Genomic DNA, 20,820 nt, shown 5'->3' with positions numbered 1-20,820 from the left:
CTGGGCTTCAGGGAGACTTGGGCAGGTGAAGGACCTGACCCATGTACGTGTTGGTTTCGATGGAATGTTAAGATTTTTTTTTTTGTTGAGAGAGATCTTCTAACTTTAATCTTCATTGTTAATGGAGCTGAGGAACATCTCAGCACTTCCTCAGTGAACAGGGTATTTTGTGTCTGGGTAAGGGGCCACATCCCAGCAGCCAGCTGATGCCTCAGGATATTGTTCTGTCTTGGATTTCCTCTGTTAATCAGAGACAGACTCCTCCAGTGAGGCTTTCCAAGTGGCTTGTGTTGGCTCTTGCTCCAGAATTTTTTTAGAAAACTTATATTCCTCCATTTTTTTTTGTGCAAGGTGGGGCACTGGAACTAGTTTAGATGACTCTTCCCCCCCCAGCCCATGATCTCACCAAGCACTGTGTTCCCCCTGCCCTGGCATGGTGAGTTCTTCTGACCTGTGTACTGATAATAGCTACTCCCTGCCAGCCTTTGCTTGTGGGTACTGAAAATAATCAAGTGTTGCTGGCATCTGGCTGAATTGAGCCTTGGAATTAAGAACCTTGTCTCTGGAAAACTGCTTACACAAACCTGTGGGAACACAGAGACTTCTCAGATCAAGAAAATAGGCTGAAAAAGTCTGTGTGGGATTTAGAACATGTCTTGCCTCTGCCTGGTGTCCTTCTTATCCTCAAAGTGATGTACAGGGGGAGTTTTTGTGTGTGCATGGTGAAGTGATAGATACACTACAGCCCCAGAGCAGCTGCCCACACCTCCCTTGGGGTGACAGAACCCACAGGTGCCTGGGGCAGCAGTTTTTGGGATCCCTAAAGCACTTCCTGCTGTGGGCCATGCTGCAGTGAGGGTCCAACACTAACCCTGCTGGAAAGCAGTGCTGGATTTTGGTATTTTTAAAGAAAAAAAAATTACAAAAAGGATTTTATTTTTCTTAATGTTTTGTGTGAGAAATGTCTCTTTTTAAGCTCGTATTGAGGATGTTTAACCTTCTCAGAAATTCCAAACACAGCTCTTGCTACCACGTCTGTAGGGCCTGAGGTGTTCACTTTAGATTATTTATTAGGTTTGATAATGTTCAGTGATTTTCTCTGAAGTCAGAGCATTCTGGTATTGCAGATATCAGCAGATATATCTTTATATATATATGTATATCTATATATATATAATAGATATGTTGCTGATACCATGCTGCTGTGTGAGTGCACTGATCTGGTCCCTTCATTCTGTGTCTGTGATGCCCTGCTGAGCAGAGGGACGTGGTGTGGCCGCACCAGGACACCTTGGGAGCCACAGACTGTCAGTGGCCACCTTGGCCAGGGCACAGGACACAGGGAGGGCACAGAAGGCTTAAAACTTCTCAAATACTGTGATGGAGGCTGCTGCTTCTCTGTGCCACTTGATGTCTTGGTTCACTTTGTGTTCAGACTTTTTAGAGATGCTTCTTTTTTCCACCAAAAAATGATTCACAGCAGCTAACAGTTGGACTTGGACTCAGAAGGGAAAACAGGAGAGGTTGTTCAGTTTGTGAACAAAACTCTGAACTGAAGGTGAGTCTTTCAAAGAGCTTTAACATTGTTAGATGAGAAAAGGCCAGTTCAGATGATCTTGGTGACTGCAGGGGCTGTTCTGAGTTAGACATCAGACTCAGATGTTAAAATGCACATTTTAACCATGTCTTTGTAAACTGAGTAACCAGAATGTAGTTTGCTTAGTGCAGCTCCTTTGTAAGGAAAAGATTGCACAGCTGTTCTGATGTATTGGCTTCAGCAGAGTGGGAGGCAGCTGCTGAATTAATTTGTGTGGGCTCCAAAATAAGGCATCTTGGATAGTTGGGTCATTTTGTGCTGAGACCTAGAGGAAATGCACAGAACTGGTGATTTTAGTGGAGAGCTGGAATGTGATGTACCAGCACATTGCTGTTCCTTCATAGGAACACACTGGTGTGTACTTCCCTTCTGTGTTCAGTTTTTGGGGTGGCCCTGCACTTCTGGTGACCTCCCTGCCCTGCCCAGGGAACAAGGTTTGTGGTTTACTGAAGCTTTTCCTCTGCAGCTGCGCTGGGCACAGTGCAGGTATCCTGCAGCCCGTGGCCAGATGGATCTCGAAGCAAGAATTCCAGGATGCTGTGATTGCTGAGGTTGGTTCCACCATCCCTGAACACATGGTGCAAGCATTAGCTGTTGTAGCTGTCAGATTCTTGTATAGATGTGTCCTGTCTATAGACTGTTGAAGGCGTTTGCAGCTCAGGAAGGAAATTTTGTGGGCAAATCACCTTCTCTGGTCACCACATGGTCTTGGAGAATCAGTTCTAATGGAGTAGTAGGGCTGGAATGTGCATTTTTGGCCTTTCTTCTTAAAAAACGCTTCTTTTATCTTGATTTCAGGATAGAATGGGAAAGACACAATTACTAGACATAATTATCAATGAGCATAAAATCTGTATATATTGAAACTTGACAGAATGATGTGGGTGGGGAGGGGGAGGGTGGGATGGGGTGTCCGGCGCTGGTACGGAGAAGTCACTTTAACATGGAAACCTCTGCCTCATTGAATTCAGGGTTTAATGTACTTGAAGCTCTGCAGTTCCTTTTACAGCTTTTTTTTTTTAATTTATACATGATTTTTTTTGTATACTGCATTGAAAATGTCCTTGACTTCCCCCAAGTTCCCTCCTGCTCCCGCTGTACAGTGGATCTGTGGCAAAGGGGAGGGTGTGGAAGCAGCGTCTTGGAGCTGTGTGTTCACCAGGTGTTGTGTGGGAGACAGTGACCTTGGAGCAGTGCTGTCCCTTCCCATTGCCATCAGCTTTCCCCACCATTTCTCTTTGTGTAGCAAAAACATTTGCACTTACCATACACTCCTACACGTTGGATGTATTCCCAGTGTTGTTCCGAGGGAAAAAGGAGGGGAAAAAAAGGCAAAACAGGAAGAAAAGAAGAGCTGTTCCCTGTGATGCTGTGTTTCTGAGTGAGCAGCTCAGGTCTGTGTTCCCCTGGGAGGGGTCTCGCTGCTCCAGAGCAGGAGGTGGGGAGCTGGGACTGTGCTTTGTGTAGGGGATTTCTGTGATTAATGTGAATAAAAAAGGGAAAACATGTATGAATTTGCCAAAGCCATTTACCACTCCCTGTGGCCTGGGGCTGTGCCCTCCCTGTGCCACCAACAGGTCCAGGTGCAGGCAGCAGCCTGGGGTCCCTCTGGGGATCACATCTGTGTGGGGTCTTTCTGGAAATCCCATCTCTGGGTTCCCTCTGGAGATCCCAGCTGTGTGGGGTCCCTCTGGAGATCCCATCTCTGGGGTCCCTGGGAGCCGCCACCGTGCAGTTCTCTCTCGCTTTTGGGCCATAACCAGACTGGATGAACCCCTTTGCTCCCTGTTCCGGTGGATCCGTGTCTCATTTCTGTGTCACTTTTCCTTTCCCGAGAAGCTGCAGCCCCCGGGGTGATCCTGTCCCGTCTGAGCCGGGGCTGGGGGCTGGCTTTGGGGTGCTCTGAGGATCCCCACCCCTTCGTCTCCACGAGTGATGTTGCACAACACAGATCCCCGCGGATACGTCTCCATCCCCACGTGCTCTGTAAGATGGACCTTTGTAGAGTTGTTATATCTGTAGACTTTGTTTATCTGTAACAAACTTTGTAGATTCTGTGAAATGTTATTTTAAGGAAATCACTCGAGTCTTTAATAGCAAAGCATCGATACTCACCGAAGTCGGTATAGAAGAGTTTTTGGACGCAGACGCAGCCCTGACACTGCCGAGGAGTGTCTGATTCCACGGGGCATTACTGTATCATGACTTGATGTTGCCGCATAGACTTTGAGATATCCAACATTTTGGGGGGTTTGTGTTGGCCTCTGTCCTCTTGCATAGTGTGAAGCCTGTAAAGCTGGTTCCCTGTACATAGATAGCTCCTGTCCTCTAGGTAGAGCGTATCGAGACTTGCCTGTAATATTTTAGCTTCTTACTGACTGTGTGTGATGGTAGAACATATAATTTTTGTACATTCTATTTACTGAGATGTTGCTTTTTTTTTTTATTTTATTTTACAAATACTCTGGAATTCAGATGTGGGTTTATTGGACTTTGTTTTTCTTGTTTATTTTCCTTTTTTTTTCTTTTTTTTTTTTTTCCTTTTGGTTTTCCATGAGGATTCCTTTGGAAAGGTTTTTAATGACATTCCACTGATCTGAAATTTTTTGCTTGAGGTTGACTTCAATAAATCGTTCTGAATGTTCCACCGCTGAGATGAGTCAGTTCCGTCTCGGGGCGGGGCGCGGGTATAACGGGAGGATAACGGGGCAGCGGCCGCGGTCCCTCCTCCGGGCAGGGCTGCGCTCGCCCCGCCCCGGGCCCCGCGGGCGAGCAGTGGCCATGCGGCGAGCGGAGCTGGCGGCCGAGACCGCGCTGCGGGCGCTGCTGCTCGCCACCTTCGGGTGGGTGCGGGCCCCCCGCCCGGGCAGCGCCCCCCGCCCGGGGCTCACGCCTTTTCTCCTTCCAGGATCATGGAGTTCCTGCCGCCCTTCCAGCGCGTGCTGCAGCCCGAGGAGATGTGGCTCTACAAAAACCCCTACGTGGAGGCGGACCATGTTCCCACCGTGCTCATGTTTGTAAGTTCGGTGGGTTCGTGGAGTGGTTTGGGTCGGAAGGGATCTCAGAAGATCATTTCGTCCCTCCCACTTCGGGGGATGTCCCCCTTCCAGCAGACCAAGCCCTGCACAGTCTGTCTGTGTTCTGTCTGAACACTTCTGGGGCATCCACAGCCTCTCTGGGCAGCCTGTGCCACTGTTTCCTGCATTTACTTTGATTTATTCTCAAATTACAAGCTCTCCTTCTAAAGCAAAGCTGCTAAAAGCTGGTACTGCAATACCTGCAGCTCCTAGTGCACGTTGCACAAAGTGCAGGATACGGTATCCATGTGGATAAATAGGGAAGGGAGGGGCTGGGAGGATGGAGCCGGCTCTGCTCGGTGGGGCACAAGCTGGAACGTGGACATTTCCACCTGAACACGAGGAATACTTCCCTGTGTGGGTGCCTGGCAGTGACACCTGGAGATCCTTGTCATCCATCCGGACACAACCCTGGGTGATGTGCTCTTAGCAGAGGGGCTGGATTTGATGGTCCCCATGGTCCCTTCCTACCCATCCTGTGAGATTAGGATCAACTAGGCCAAACATGTTTTTGTCATGTTATGAGGCATTGCCATCCAGAGTTGCCTTTGGGATTTGAAGTTCATGAAGTAATGAGGACTTTGCACTGTTGTCCATAATCCATTCCACGTCTAAATTGCTGGGTGCATCTCACTATCTAACCTAAGCTCTCACTATCAGGGAATGTGTTCCTTGCAAGCAGCTATTTTTAGCAGAGATTTATTATCAATTTATTGTCAAATGTTTCCTCGAGGGCTCCAGGCTTGGTTAGAAGAGTTTGATTAACTCTGTGTTGGATTTCCTGAAGAGAGCAGTGTGTCAGAGAGATTGGTCCCTCTGTCACAGGTGTGAGGTGAGGTGCTTGTGGCTCTTGAGCTGGCAAATGGCAGGTGGGATTTTGTGCAAGAAGTGTCTCTAACCATGAAGGACAAAGCCTCGGGATAGCATTTGGAACAGGCAGTGTAAAGCAGGACATGTGCCAGAGTTCAGGTGGGCACAGACTCAGTAGGAGCCATGGTGAGGATGTCCCAGGGTGAAATCCCCCCGGGCTGAGATGGGGATGATGATAACTGATTGCTCTGAATCAGCAGCTCCTGTGGATTTGCTGACAGAGCGTGGGTGCTGCTGACAGAGCTAATGCTGGGGCTTGCAGGGAGGGCAGAGCTGAGGTGCTGTGCCTGGGGACACCCCAAAACCAGCCAGAGCAGAACTCTGCCAGAAGAGCTGTCTGAGAACCAGAGGATAGGCTGGGCTGATCGGGGCCTGCTGTGAATGCAGCTGCTGGGGGATTGTGTTCTGATGGAGCTGCAGTGATTGCAGAGGGCAGATTGCTGCTTGGCTTTGGGAAAGAGACGTGTGCTCAGAGTCTTCTTGAGTAACTGCTCTTTTGTTCTGGTGAGAACTCAAACCTGCTTCACTGACACCTGAAATTCTCCCTGTTTCATGCAGTTCATCGCATTTCTGTCTCCCTTGTTGCTCATCATCCTGGCGAGGCTCTTCCTGGGCGCTGACCATGAGGACACGAGGGAAGCCTGCCTTGGTGAGCTCCTCCTGTCCCACAGAAAGGCAGCTTGAGCCTGTGCCTGAATGTGCTGCACTCTCAGGTGGGGGTGGTGCTGATGTGATCCTTCTGCTCTCTCTCAGCTGCCAGCCTTGCTCTTGCCCTGAACGGGGTTTTTACCAACGCCCTGAAGCTCGTTGTGGGGAGGTGAGGAGTTCCCAGCTGCGCCGCGGGGAGGGCGGGGGAGGCACTCTGCAGCAGCCAGAGCAAGGCCAGGAGCTGAACTTGGACATGCTCAGCCTGAAAGGAATGTGGTTTTTTTCTAGCTGTAAAGACAATTTAGAATTAGAAAAAACACTGGGGGAGCTGCTGTCTCAGGCCATCATTCAGATGGGCTCATTGGGGAGGATGGCATTGGCACAGACAGCTCCTGCTGCTCTGGGGGCACTGGGAGAGCCCAACCCGAGGCCCTGAGCTTCACTCCCCTGTCCCAGGCCACGGCCTGACTTCTTCTACCGCTGCTTCCCCGACGGCCGGGCCAACCCGGAGCTGGTGTGCACGGGGGACGCCCGCAGGGTGAGCGAGGGCAGGAAGAGCTTCCCCAGCGGCCACGCTTCCTGTGAGTTCCCCTTGGCTCTTCTTGGCTCCTTCTACTTGGCTCCTTTCTGCTGCAGCCCGGGCTCTGGGGAGCAGGACCCCTGGGCAGGGCAGCTGCCATTTGCTTTCCTGCACCCCACAGCTTTGTATTTGTATTTTGCATTTGCTGACGTGATCAGGGGACTCAGGTTTCCCTCTGCAGAGCAATGTGGTGAGAAATGTGGTGCAAAGGTGTCTGTAATCCTGGAAGTAGGGATGTGTGCCAGGCACCAGCTCCTAGGATCCATCAGTCCCAGCTGATCCATCAGTCCCAGCTGGTACTCCCTTGGCAGACACCTCTTACAGTCCTTCTACTGCAGCAGCAGAGGGTGAGAGTCTGGCAGCAAAGCCTGGAGCTATTCTGAACTAGCACTGTTCTCTTCTCTTCCAGTTGCCTTTGCTGGTCTTGCCTTCTCTGCCTTCTACCTGGCAGGGAAGCTGCAGAGCTTTGTTCCAGGCAGGGGGGGCCGAGCCCTGCGCTTCTGTGCCTTCCTCCTCCCCCTCTTCCTGGCCACCCTCATCGCCCTGTCCCGCACCTGCGACTACAAGCACCACTGGGAAGGTGGGTGAGGGTCTCTGGGGCACCTGGGCAGGGCTCAGCAGGGTCCCTGAGCAGGGCACTCCAGGCACAGAAGTGTTCAGAGCCCCCAGCAGCAACTTGGGGTGGTTTTTTTGTACTCCTCCAGTGGCCAATTTGGTGCCACCTGCAGGGAACTGATGCCTTTCTGTGTGGTTTTGAAATACAAACCAAGTTTGGGTTTGCAGCCAAGTCAGGTTATGGATCTAGCAGAAAAGCTGCAGCTGAGGAATTGATGGTGAGGCTTGGGAGGGGGAAGGGCATTAACTGTGCTCTGGTCTTGCCCACAGATGTGTTGGTTGGCTCAGTGATGGGCCTGGTGCTGGCATACCTGTGCTACAGGCAGTACTACCCTCCCCTGACAGACAGCTCGTGCCACAAACCAGCTCTGGCCAAGCCCAAAGCGCTGCCGGCGCACGAGGAGAAGCCTGCAGCTGCCAGCTTCCACATGAGCATTTAGTGATGGGCCCTGGGCAGGGCAGGGCAGGGGGGAGGCTGCTCAGGAGAAGTGGCTCCCATGAGGAGGAGCCCCTGGGCAGGTGTTCCCTGCTGAGCAGGTGAGTTTCCTGCCCTGGCCCTTGTGTTGCTTCATCTTGTTGGATTTTGTAGGCGAGCCCCTCTTGAGGCCAGGGAGGCACTGGGGTGCCAACCTGTGGAAAGACAGTTGGGGTGTGAAAGTCCTGAACAAGAACTGGGAAAATGGGACAACCCAGAGTGCCCAGCCTGGTGGGAGTTCCTGAGTCCAGTCCAGGAAGCACCATTGGTCACCTCCCTGCAGTCCAGCCCAGCTGTCCCAGCCCTTCTCCTGGGAAATGAAGTGCAGGACCTGGCAACTTTTGAGTTTTTCTAATTTCCCAAATAAAGGAGTTTAATTTTGTAATGAGCTGTGGTACTAGAACTTCATTTCAAGGCTAAGGTTGTTGCTTTATAACCACTTCCTCTGGTGTCTGCAGGGTTTCTGGTGGCTGCTCTTTCCTTGCAGCTTTAGTAGAGTTTTAAGGAGATGACAGCAGAAAATGAAATGGTGCCTGAGAGCATCCCTGCACCTGTGTGAGATCCCTGCACAGGTGCTTGTTTCTCTGCCCATGGTCTGTCTCTCCAAGGAAGGGCAGATCCAGGGCCAGCTGCCTGCCAGGGGCTCTGTGAGCAGCTCTTGGTCACTGGTCCCTTCAAAGACAGGTGTAGTACATGCAAACAGCACAGGTGAGGCTGCAGCACAGCAAGGCAGGTGAGTCACTAATGAAACCCCATCACCTGCAGTTTAGACCCTCTATAACTCTGCAGCTTCAACAGAATTACAAATAGCTTCGCTTTCCCCTAAAACTGCACATGAGAATTTCCCAACCCTTCCCTCTCCCCCCAGACATGTACACACCACAGTCATCTACTTATTTATTTTGGCTTTTACTGGAAAAGACATTAAATAACATTTAAAATGTATTTAACTTCTTTTCTTTTTTTTTTTTTTTTAAACAAAGTGCATAACTTAAAAAGCTGATCATTAGTGTCCCATGTTAAGACTGTCCCATTTCCTACTCCCATGAGACCTTAGCCAGCAGCAGTTCAGGTGCTGACCAAGCAGCTTGGCTGTTCCTGCACTCAGGTAAGAACAGCTTCTGTTCCTTGGGAAGGGAGGAGGGATGGAGGCTGCAAACAAAACCCTTCCAATAGTGCAAATGACAGACAATGGAGGAAAAACAAACCAACAGGCTGTGGGGGAAAAAGGCTTCTTACCCCATGCAGGGCAAAAGTCAGCAGGAGGAAAAGTGGTTTGGCTCTTCCAAAGGCTGCACAGCAACACCTCACACAGCACTGGAGCCCCAGTCCAGGCACTGTGCCAGCCCAGGGGCTTTGGTGGCCAGGAAGGATCACAGAGGCTCTCTACCCTGTCCCCCTCAGAAAAAAGCTTCAAGGCAGGTGCAGACTGAGCTGGTGTCATTCCTGCAGTGCCCAGACCCTGCTGGATCTGGGCTGCACCTTTGCTGGCTGTGTTTTGTACATTTAAAGCTAAAACCAAGGACTGGAGGGTGCTGGGCACAGAATCTCCATCCTTAGCTGATGGTTCCATGTCCTGCAGGACAAAGGGCTCACGCTGCCCTGACACTGCCAGGAGCAGCTGCTACTCCCCAGCTGGGGCTGGGGTGAAGCTTTCCTGGGAGCAGGTACAGCCTTGGTCAGTGCAGGGGGAGCCCCTGGTTTGCCAGCACGGGCTGGGTGAGGGAGCTGAGCTGGCACTACCAGCACAAGACAGCAGGGAGGAGCAGGAACATGCTGCTCTCTTACAGGGCAGCCCTGCCTGGCATGGCCAGGGCTGCACAAACATGCAGCAGCAGTGCAGGGATGTGAGTGGCTGCTGCACAGACCCTGCTGGCTCAGCAGCAGCCTGTGCCCTGGACTTTGCCTCCCAGGCCTGCGCTGCTCTGGGTGTTTGTTAGCAGCCAGCAGCCTCCCCTGCTCCAGGGCTGCTGGAGCTCTTGCCATGCTCTGTGTTTAAGGCTTTTTCTCCTCAGGTCCCGGGCTCTGATTGTCCTCCCCAAGGAGCCTGACAGCTCTGCTGCACTGCTGGAGGAGCTGCTGTGGGGACTCACAGGGTGCAGGGTGAAAAGTACGCGTTGCCACAGGGAGTCACTGTACAGGTGTTGTGTGTGCTTGAGCAGAAGTGGTTTTCCCTTGACAGTTTTTCCCCCTACCCAAAATGGAAGAAAATCCATCCTTATGTCCAGGCAGCAGCAAGTACTTGGGAAGCAGCATGCAGGACACGGCAGCAGAGAAGAGATCTGGACTTTCCTGGTGAGAACTCAGTGGGACTGGACCTAAGAAAGCAAAAGGTGAACACAGGCAAAGGTGCTGACAGGCCAAAGAAGAAAGCTGACATGAATTCCCTGCCTTAGATAATGGATATTACTCCCTCAAACAAACCAGATCTCCTCTGAGGTGTCCTAGGAAATCCAGAAGGGGTTTAGAAAAGGTGACTTACAGCCAGTACAGCACAGGTTGGTCACTGGCTTCCTGGTAAAGGTTGATCCAGTGTGATGCCTTGTGTCTTGTAGATCTCCTTCAGAACCAGCAGAACCGTGTCCTCTGACTCCCTGCAGGAGGAGACATGGCAATCAGAAGGGCATTCCCTGCACTCTGTCAGGACATCTCTGATGGCTGGGGCAGATGCAGGCAGCACCACATGCTTCTTCTGTCTGTGCCCACCCTCTGTGTGTCACAGAAACGAGATCCTGTTCCCGAGATCAGCTGAGGCTCTGCTAGGTTTGACACTGATGCCATTCTGTAAATGTGAAGCCCTGAGCATTACACAGACACTTACCAGTAGCAGAGATGCCCCTGGAGTGCAAACAAATACTCATTGAAGCTCTCTATTGGCTTCTCCTGCAGCACGTAGTCGATGCGGTTCCCTCCGTTCAGCCTCCCCACGTTGACTGGGGGGGGCTCTTCCTTCACTGCTGCTGGGGGCTCCTCTGCCTTCGTGTCTGGGGGAAGGAAGAGTGTGGCTCAGCCACAGGGCACCAGCAGCCATGGCACTGCAACAGCAGGGCCATGCCCTCCCACAGAATCACAGAATACTGAAGTTGGAAGAGACCTCCAAGATCATCGAGTCCAACCTATGTCCTAACACCTCAACTCAGAGTATAGACTATAACATGGCACTAAGTGCCATGTCCAGCCTTTTCTTGAACACTTCCAGAGATGATGATTCCACCACCTCCCTGGGAAGAGCATTCCAGTACTTTTATTATTCTTTCGGTGAAAAATTTCTTCCTAACATCCAACCTATACCTTTCCTGATGTAGCTTGAGACTGTGTCCTCTGGTTCTGTCAGATGCTGCCCAGTGGAAGAGACTGACCCCCACCTGTCTACAGCCTCCCTTCAGGAAGTTGTAGAGAGCAATAAGGTCACCTCTAAGCCTCCTCTTTTCCAGGCTAAACAACCCCAGTCCTTCAAACGTTCCTCCTAAGGCTTGTGTTCCAAGCCCTTCACCAGCCTTGTTGCCCTCCTCTGGACACGTTATAGCATATCAACATCCTTCCTAAACTGAGGGCCCCAGAATTGGACACAGTACTCAAGATGTGGTCTCACTCCCTTTACTCCTCTGCAGCTCCCAAATGGGAGAGGCAGCTGAAGTGCTGAGAAACAGCAGTGCAGGGACAGCCAGAGGAAGGGGATGGGTTTAAAATGTGGTGTGCATGCAGAAAATCCCTTAATCAGGGGCTAACAGGGGAATGCCACAGCATTTGGGGAGAGCCAGCTGCCTCCAGAGCCCAGAGGAGATCCCTTGGCTGGGCACTGTGGCTGTGGGAGCCCAGCCTGCACAGGCAGCTCCTCCCTGCCCCACGCACCCCACCACCCACCTGGCTGCTTCTCAGTGCCAGCCTCTGCCTCAGCCTCAGCCTCAGCGCTCCCTGGCTCCAGGGCTGGCAGCGGGGCGCGGGTGAAGGACTGCCAGGCCACGCGCAGGGAGCCCAGCAGGTTGTTCTTCAGGTCCACGCTCATGCGGGTCAGCCCCTCCTTCAGTTCTGCAAGGCAGGAGGGGGGTGGCTGTGGGGCTGGGGGCTGCAGCACAGCCCTGGGCCAGGGGACAGCGGCTGCCTGGGCCATACCAAGGTGCATCCTCTTCCTGCCCTTGTGGTGGGGCAGCAGCATGGGCTCGAACTCCAGCTCCGGGACGATCATGGGCTCGATGCGATACGCCACCGGGTCAAACTGCAGACGAGAGGGGGACAGTGGCCAGGGCTCCTGCTCCTCCTGGCCCAGGCAGGGCAGCTCTGGCTCTTGTACCTACAGGGTGGAAGATGTTGAAGAAGCCCTTGCAGGTGGGCAGGCTGTAGCTGGGGTCGATGCGCTTCACCCCTCGCACGGTGAGGAACATCCCGATGGGAGAGCCGAAGGCGAAGAAGATGCTGGGCTTGTAGCTCAGCTGGGGGTAGTTTGCTGACACCTGGGAGAGGGGGATGCTCAGGGCTGTTCATGATCTCTGTGCTGGTGTTACAGGGCTTTGTGGGTGCAGCCAGAGCTCAGCTGTTACCTGTCCCAAGCCCACGTCCCTGTACTGGCAGCTCCTGATCTCCTCTGAGCTGTCCCCATGCTGGGACAGGGATCCTGGCTTGGCTCCACACTCACTGTGCCTGGGAGCTGCTGAGCTCTGATCCTGCAGCAGCACAAAGGGGTCCTTGTGTCAGACAGATGGAATGGGATGGGATGTGATGGCATGAGCACAAGCCATGCAGAAAACAAACCTTCATCTCTGTCTTGGAGCTGATGTAATGGAGTATTTTCATTCTTGGCCCTAAGGGAATTCCCATTTCTTTAAGGTTTTTGTCTGTGCACAAAAACTGGAAAATAAGCAAAGCTGGTGTTAGTCGAGGAGCAGAGGTGGGGTGTCTCTTCCTGATGAGACTGTGTTCTTCCTCAGAGATGCTTCATGTGTGACTCAGTACTAGAAGATGTGCAGTGATGGGATGATGGGGAAGAAAAGCAAAGAAGAGCCACAAGAGCCAGGTAAACAGGAGAACTTCTCACCAGTGCTTGCCTGTCCATTTTCTCCTTTTCAAAAACATCACAATACTCAGACAGCTCCAGCTTCTTCAGGATTTCTTTTACTTCCTCAATACCCACCATGCTTGAGGTTGTCCTGGACCCCTGTGAACAGATCCAGAAGGGATCATGCTTTCTGCTCACCAGTCTGCTCCTGTGCATGTTGTGCTCTCCCCCATCCCCATGCAGCTGCAGGAGAAAGGGGTCAGTGACCTCCCATACCTGTGCACAGTGCTCATCCTCCTCGGGATCAGCCTTCTGGTTAGTCAGGAGATCAAACAAAATGAGTGATCCTAAAACCAGCCATGGGAAGAGCATCAGCACCTGCAGGGGAAGGGCCTGAGCCACCTCCTTTTTGGATGGAAGAGCTGCACCAGGCAATGACAGGACAAAGGGCAATGGCTGACAGAGGGCAGGCTAGATCAGATGTCAGGAAGAAATTATTGACTCAGTGGTGAAGCACAGGCACAGGCTGCCCAGAGAAGTTGTGGTGCCACACCCCTGGAAGCTGGGACAGGGCTGGGAGCAGCCTGGCCTAGGGCAAGGTGTCCCTTTGACCCAGAGGGGCCCCCCCTGCTCCCCGGGCACCCCACCTCACCCAGGCTGTGCCCCGCGATGGACACCCCGCCCCTGAACTGCGGGTTCCTCTGCAGGAAGAGCCGGTGCAGACGGTTCATCTCCGAGGCCACCGTGTCCACGATGGTCTGGCAGTAGGTGGAGCTGTTGTAGAAGAACACGTCCAGGATGGTGTCGTTGATGAAGTGACGCAGGCGGTTGATGCTGGGCAGCGTGATCCGCTCCAGGTCACTGCGGGGAAAGGGCACGGGGGGCTGCAGTGGGGAGCCACGGGACCCGCCCTGCTCTAAAGCAAAGGGTAACTTCAGAGGAGCATTGACACAGTCTCCAAGGAGCTGTGTTGTAATCCAGACCCTCGGCTTATGCCCAGACTGCAGGCAAAGCACAGCCTGTGCTCTTACATTCTGGGAATAAAGAGCCTGCCCAGCAGCTGGCTGCCGCCTGCCCTCCCTGCAGTGCAGGAACTGGGTACTCAGCTCTCAGAGGCCTTTACAAGGTGTGGATGTCTACAGTCCCAAGATCAGCCAGGGAAAGGCAGATCTCTATTCCCAGGATGCTGATCAGAGCAGGTGCCTGCTGTGTGCTGCAGAATGGGGAGGTGCTCTGGGGGTCCCTGTCTGTCCTGCTCACCCCTACCCTAAAAATTCACAGCTTTCCTGCTTTCCCAACAGAAGTGGAGTTTCCAGGGCAGGAGGCTCCCTGCCATCCCCCAGCCCAGGGGCAGTGGCTGTGGGACACTTACACGTCCACGCCTGTGGAGTGCAGGGAGCTGTGCCAGTTCACGGGCAGGAACTCCACCCGGCCAACCTGCTGCTGCTCCTGGGCCTTCCTGAAGTGGGACTGCAGCATGCTGAGGGAGACGTTCCTGAAATCATTCACTGCAAAACACAACAGCTCTTGTGGAGATCCACCAGGCTCTGGGGCCAGCCCGTGGCACCAACACCACTTAATACGATGGAAGATCATTACGGGGAAATCCCACCAGGGTCTTTAATCTGCTGCTGCTCCCCTAAGTCCCTGAATCTTTAACTGCAGATCAGGGGAGGCCCCATGTCCTGCCACGTGTGCTCACTGGATTTCACTGCCCCATGTGTACCTCCTTCACAGGGGCAGGGCAGGACTTTGGTCTGGCAGTCAGGGTAAGGCATTTTTAGACATGCCTAAAAAATAACTGTTGTGAAGCATAACTGATGAACAACAGCTGCCTAAACCCCTTAAGAAGGTGGGATTTGGTGGGTCAGTGAGTGTTCTATTCACACTGCCCACAGTCAGCAGCTTGGCCCTGCAGCCTGCCCGTGTGTGGGAATGCTCTGGGGCCCCTTAGCAGCGTTTCCCAGCCCCAGAATGAACTGGGAGGGTTCTCAGCTCTGGAGGTTCCCCAGCCCTGCGAAGTCCCCCAGCTCTGGGAGAGTTCCCATCTCTGGGAGGGTTCCCCAGCTCTGGGAAGTCCCGCAGCTCTGGGAGGGTTCCCATTCCCATCTCTGAGAAGTTCCCCAGCCCTGGGAGGTTCCCCAGCCCTGGGAGGGTTCCCATTCCCATCTCTGGGAGGTTCCCCAGCCCTGGGAAGTTCCCCAGCCCTATGAGGGTTCCCATTCCCATCTCTGGGAGGGTTCCCCAGCCCTGGGAGGGTTCCCATTCCCATCTCTGGGAGGTTCCCCAGCCCTGGGAAGTTCCCCAGCTCTGGGAGGGTTCCCATTCCCATCTCTGGGAGGTTCCCCAGCCCTGGGAAGTTCCCCAGCTCTGGGAGGGTTCCCATTCCCATCTCTGGGAGGTTCCCCAGCCCTGGGAGGTTCCCAGCCCTGCACCTACCGCACTGCACGATGCTGCGGAAGCGGATGTCGCAGGCGGGGCCGATCCCGTGCACCACGAACACCAGGTGGTCGATCTGCAGCGGCTCTCCTGAGGAGGGGAGGGAGCTCAGGGCACGGGAGACAGTGTCCAGCAGGGAAAGGAGCTGCTGGAGGCACCACTGTGCAGGGCTGGAGCCTCCCACCCCCACCTCAGCCCTTGTTAGTGCCCGGATTTACACCTCAGGGCTGCTGGCATTTCTCACATTTCTTAGTCCAGCTAAATTCAGCCACCTGCCCTGGGATGGATCTGGACCAAGAGGGCAGAGAGGAAGGGGTGGTGGCTCGTCCCCACTGCTCTTCACCCCTGCCCAGCCGTGGGGATGTTCAGCACAGGGAATTGCAGGACCAGGAGGGCTCAGTGCAGCTGCCCCATGCCCAGCCCACTGCTGAGCCCCATGGAGCTGCATCTCCCAGGGAGGCCCCAGGTGGAGTCAGGGCTTGTTCTCTACTTCCCACACACCTTAGTTTGCATGCCTGCCTTCCTGAGAGCAGGCACCCATGGAAAATGGAGTAACTGCCTGATGTCCTCATGGGGACGAGTCCTGAGGCCTGACTGGGAGCTCAGGGCAGCTGGGAGGGCACAGAGCTGACACTTGGCTGCAGAGATGGGGACAGCATGTGCCCCAGAGAGTCACCAGCACAGAGGGAAGTGATAAACCACTGTGTGCCTAGCAGGGCAAGGAACTCTCCTCCTGTCCAAATCCAGCCATTGAGACCCCAGGGGTCATTTCAGGCAGTGAAGAGCTCCCAGCAGCTCTGTGTCTGTGCAGGAGATGGAAGCTCAGCACCCTCCCCTGCATCTGCAGCCCTGCACATTCACTGCAATGAATTCGCTGGGGCTGGGGAGGTTTCTGAAACCATTTGGATCCTTTTGGCACAAAATGTTTTGACATGCAGTTCACTTAAAGGATCATGGGAGCTTCTGCCAGTCCTTTTGAGTGATCAGGAAAACTCCACAGGGTTTTGGATGGGTGGAGGGAGAAGCAAGCTCACCGTTGGGGATCTCCACAGGGATGTTCTCCACTCCTCTCTTCACAGTGCGGGGCCGACCTTGTTCCGTGGGGGTGGAGACCCAGTCATCAGAGCTGGCCACGGGGTGGTAGTGAACCATCAGCTTGGGAACAAGAAGAGCCTGTCAGTGACCCGAGAGCAGAGACAGCCACAGCAGCAGCTGGGTGACACAGGCTGGTACCACCGAGCTGGGCTGAGCCCTCTGCCCACAGAAGTGCTGAAAAGAAACGTGAAGCTGCTGGCAGACTCAGCTGCCACTGCCCTCTCCTCTGGTACAGGCAGGTGAGTGGAATTGGGACAAACACATTTGAAGGGAACAGCACAAAGAGACCCAAAAAGGGGATGTGCTCACTGGTCACCACAGAAATCACCAGGCCCTGCTCACCTTTGGGTTGTGCAGGATAATGACTTCTCTGTTGGGGGACTCCAGCTTCTTCTTCCACTCTCCCAGGGTCACTGCAATCATGTAAGCTTCCTACAGAAGAGAACACCCACTGTGAGTCAGCTGGAACTATGCCCATCAATGCCCAAGCTCTTGCAACATTCCCAACCCAGTTTTCAGAATCTCTTATCAACACTTTGCAAAGGCAGCAGAGAAATCAGCTGAAGGAGCAGCAGGGTCATCCCAGGATCACCTGCTGAGAACGTTTAAGAACTCCCCACTTTGACAGCAGCAGCATCAGATTTCACCATCAACTTAGAACTGGTTTTGGTACATCAGAATAGAGATTATTGCAAAGATGGGTATTTTTATACGTCTGTCTATATATCTCTATCATCCCAAAGGAAAGCCTGAAACTTTAAGTGTTGTGGAAGGATGCATTGAGGGCAGGGGAAGGGGAGGCCACGGCAGTGCTCACAGTTACATCAATCAGCCACAGGAATGCTGTGCCAAAGCCTCTTTGGAGTTCATGTCCTCAGGCCTGACTGTGGTGCCAGTGGCCTTGTTTGGGGTTTGGGACAGCTGAGACAGCGGCAAGGAGAAGCTGGGATGGAAACCAACGGGAAAGGTGTGTTTACCTCCAGCTCCTCACTGAAGGACTCCGAGTAGGGAATGAACTTATTGTCCTTGTCCCCCTTGTAAAACCAGGTGCAGCGTCGCACTTCAGCCTCCTCCTCCTCCCAGTACACGGCCATGCGCCGCCGCGCCCGCAGGTGCACGTCGTACCTGCCCCCCGAGGTGGGGACAACCACGTCATCCTGGGCCTTCCCTGTGGGAATACAGGCTGCACTCAGTCAGGAGCCTGCAATGGCCATGGGCTGGAGGCTGGGCGGGTCAGAGCCACGGCAGCAGGTGCCAATGTCCTCTGCACCCAAGTTCAGAGAGTGGCATCGGGGCACCTGGGCAGGGCTTCCCCCAGAGGCACCAGGTGAGATAAAAATATTACATGACATTGTCCTTCTGTCTAGCTCAGGCACATGTTTACATGGCCTCTCCCTGCCCCGCCTGGAGGGTAAAAGTGAAACTGTGGCTGTGGGAAGTGCATTGTGTAACAGTGGGGTGCACCAGGGTCTCCTATCCCCAACCTGTTCCTCTCTGAAACAGAGAACTCTCTACAAACCCCAGTATAGACCTCAAACTGTGAATTTCGCTGCCTTTGGGTCTGGCTGTGGGCTGGGCTGGTGGCCCAGCTCCCTGTGCTGGGCTGGGCCAGGCAGCAGCACTGGGGATGGGCAGCACAGCCTCTAATCCAAAACTTCCTGGGCGAGGGAGGACGGGAGCCCAACCTTGGGCAATGGGAGCTCTGGTGGCACAGCAGGTGGCAGCAGCAGGTGGCACAGATGGGGACATTGGGCACACAAGGGCCTCAGCACGGGGCTTGGAGCTGACCTCCAGTCCTTGGTCCCACAGCAGGCACAGCTCCACGCTGTGAGGACTCTCCCAGCAGAATTCCTGCCATCCTGCCACTGTTCTCTCAGCCTCACCAGAGGATGCTTCACAGTACGATTATATATAATTTAGAGCAGCATCAGCTGAATGGGGTCAGACCATTTAATGCATCATAACAGCTCAGTTATTGGGAGCAGGCACACCGCCAAAAAAGTCCCAATTTAAAACTCCTCGAGGGAAAATCTAGCATCCCAGGTGGAAGCCATGGGAATTTTTCCCTGCTACCCACCCAAGCACACACCTGACGCTCCCCCACTCACCTCCCCAGGCCCGCTCCTGGCGGTGATTCAGGGGCAGGGAGGTGGGCTGTGGACCCGAGGGGCGGTGGGGCTGCAGCGGGCGGTGCCGCGGGACCCCCGCCCACGGCAGTGCCCCCGGCCCGTGGCAGTGCCCCCGGCCCGCGGCAGTGCCCCCCGCCCGCGGCAGTGCCCCCGCCCACGGCAATGCCCCCGCCCGTAGCAGTGCCCCCCGCCCGTAGCAGTGCCCCCCGCCCACGGCAATGCCCCCGGCCCGTGGCAGTGCCCCGACCGTGCCGCGGTACCTGCGCCGTGCGCCTCCTCCAGCCGCTCCGAGTCCTGCGCGCTGAACGGCACCCAGCGCTCCCGCGTGTCCGTCACCCTGCAGTAGAACCAGTGCGGCGCCACCGCCTCGTACGGCCCGCCCGGCTCCGCTTCCACGGGCTCGGCGGCGCTGGGCGGCGGCTGCGCGGCCATGGGGGCAGCGCCGCTCCCGCCGCCGCCGGGGGCCCGCGGGACGCGCCGGGAATAGGGATCGGGAAACGCGGTCCCGGTGCGGCTGCGGCGGCGAGGCCCGGCCCGGCCCGGGCGGCAGCGCAGGCTCCGCTCCGGCCCCGGTGCCCGCCCAGCCCGGGGCGGTGCTGCCCGCGGCCCGCCTCTCCCGTCACGGCCGGGGAGGAGCGGGGATTGCCCGCAGTCTGTGCCCGCAGTGCATGCCCGCAGTGCCCGCAGCGCTGTCCGCGATCCCTGCCCGCGATCCCTACCCGTAATCCCTGCCCGCTATCCCTGCCTGTGATCCATACCTGCGATCCCTGCCCGCGATCCCTGCCTGTGATCCATGCCTGTGATCAGTGCCCGTGATCCCTGCCCGTAATCCCTGCCCGCGATCCCTGCCTGTGATCCATGCCTGTGATCAGTGCCCGTGATCCCTGCCCGTAATCCCTGCCCGCGATCCCTACCCGTAATCCCTGCCCGCTATCCCTGCCTGTGATCCATACCTGCGATCCCTGCCCGCTATCCCTGCCTGTGATCCATACCTGCGATCCCTGCCCGCTATCCCTGCCTGTGATCCATACCTGCGATCCCTGCCCGCGATCCCTGCCCGTGATCCATGCCTGTGATCAGTGCCCGTGATCCCTGCCCGTAATCAGTGCCCATGATCCCTGTCCGTGATTCCTGCCCGTGATCCCTGCTCATGATCCCTGCCCCGATCCCTGCCTGTGATCGGTGCCTGTGATCCCTGTCCGTGATTCCTGCCCGTGATCCCTGCTCATGATCCCTGCCTGTGATCCCTGCCCCGATCCCTGCCCGTGATCCCTGCCCCCGATCCCTCCCTGTGACCCCTGCCCCGATCCCTGCCTGTGATCAGTGCCGTGATCCGTGTCCGTGATTCCTCCCTGTGACCCCTGCCTGTGATCCCTGCCCGTGATCCCTGCCCCGACCCCTGCCCACCTTCCCTGCCCCTGTTCCTCCCTGTGACCCCTGCCCCGATCCCTGCCCAGGCTGGGGTCACTGTGGCCCCCACCCTGGTGCCGGCTGCAGCACGAACAAACAGCCCAGCACGGGGTGATTGCAGCAGAAAGCACGCGGTGCTGATTTAATGTTTGTTTTTCAGTCCCTCTGTGACACTTTAGACTCCATGGCAATTGAGAAACCCTCTGCTGAGGGCCAGCACTGCTGGAGAAGCAATGGGCAGCCCCCAGAGTAAGAGTTTGGTTTCTGCAGAGATGAGCCTAGCAATAAACACAGACAGACTTTCTAATTTGGGGGTTGTGATGTGGGTGGATGCTGCAAGATAAACCAGCTGCCAGGAGCTGTTATCCCAGTGCTTACCATGGCACAGTATGGCCTGGTGAGGAGATCTGAGGGGTCAGGAGTGCTCAGTTCCCCATTTCTGCAGCTGCAGAACATGCAGAGCCTGCACAGTGGGTGCTGACACAGCTCCAGACTGTCTCCACTCTGTGCTGTGGGAAGGAAGCAGAGGCAGCAGGCAGGGATGTGGCTGCAGCAGAGTTTCCTGCAGGCCGAGGTGTGGGATGTGGGGCTGACCCCTGATCCCAGCTCTGCTTTGGGGGAAACACACAAAACCCACCCAGGTGTGCTGGAATGTCACAGGCAGCCACACCGTCCCACGGAGCTGCTGGGATCCCCACGCCCTGAACAAGAACCTGCCATTCCAGCCCACTTCACATTCTCTTTTCTCCAGGGATTTACATAACTCTCTGCCAAGGAGGCAGGGAGAAGAAATACTGTTCAGGAATGTGTTCCCTGTATGTTCAGCTGGTTGGGGAAGGGGTGACACTTCCCCACCACTTCTTTTAAAGAAAAAGACACTTTGAGACATCTC

At 54.9% G+C, this 20,820-nt stretch overlaps 2 protein-coding genes across 3 annotated transcripts; one reads left to right on the top strand and one right to left on the bottom strand.

Annotated features, from left to right (window-relative positions):
- The first annotated feature begins 35 nt into the window (after positions 1–35).
- LOC130261986 (phospholipid phosphatase 5-like) lies at positions 36–8,250 on the top strand. Its single transcript, XM_056508718.1, has 7 exons — positions 36–4,440; positions 4,506–4,614; positions 6,103–6,193; positions 6,298–6,361; positions 6,649–6,773; positions 7,182–7,352; positions 7,658–8,250. Exons 1-7 carry the CDS (start codon positions 4,253–4,255, stop codon positions 7,825–7,827), a joined length of 918 nt encoding a protein of 305 aa, XP_056364693.1. The 5' UTR covers positions 36–4,252; the 3' UTR covers positions 7,828–8,250.
- Positions 8,251–8,791: 541 nt separating this feature from the next.
- On the bottom strand, positions 8,792–19,096 carry LOC130261985 (phospholipase DDHD2-like). 2 transcript variants are annotated; one of them, XM_056508716.1, is made up of 17 exons: positions 18,779–19,096; positions 17,367–17,557; positions 16,732–16,821; positions 16,329–16,449; positions 15,295–15,384; positions 14,228–14,363; positions 13,508–13,716; positions 13,132–13,202; positions 12,895–13,014; positions 12,612–12,707; positions 12,401–12,523; positions 12,158–12,313; positions 11,976–12,078; positions 11,727–11,891; positions 10,684–10,846; positions 10,345–10,456; positions 8,792–10,180 (listed from the first exon to the last, which is right to left on the bottom strand). In XM_056508716.1, the coding sequence occupies exons 1-16, from the start codon at positions 18,948–18,950 to the stop codon at positions 10,366–10,368; spliced, it is 2,097 nt and encodes a 698-aa protein (XP_056364691.1). In that variant the 5' UTR covers positions 18,951–19,096; the 3' UTR covers positions 8,792–10,180; positions 10,345–10,365. The 2 variants fall into 2 exon arrangements, with proteins under 2 accessions (XP_056364691.1, XP_056364690.1); XM_056508715.1 differs by having other exon boundaries at positions 12,895–13,202.
- Positions 19,097–20,820: the final 1,724 nt, after the last annotated feature.

Source organism: Oenanthe melanoleuca, chromosome 22 (genome assembly GCF_029582105.1).
Source record: "Oenanthe melanoleuca isolate GR-GAL-2019-014 chromosome 22, OMel1.0, whole genome shotgun sequence".
In the NCBI taxonomy this organism is placed as follows: domain Eukaryota; kingdom Metazoa; phylum Chordata; class Aves; order Passeriformes; family Muscicapidae; genus Oenanthe; species Oenanthe melanoleuca.
The sequence above is the reverse complement of the archived record's forward strand: the minus strand, read 5'-3'. Positions and strand labels throughout refer to the sequence as shown.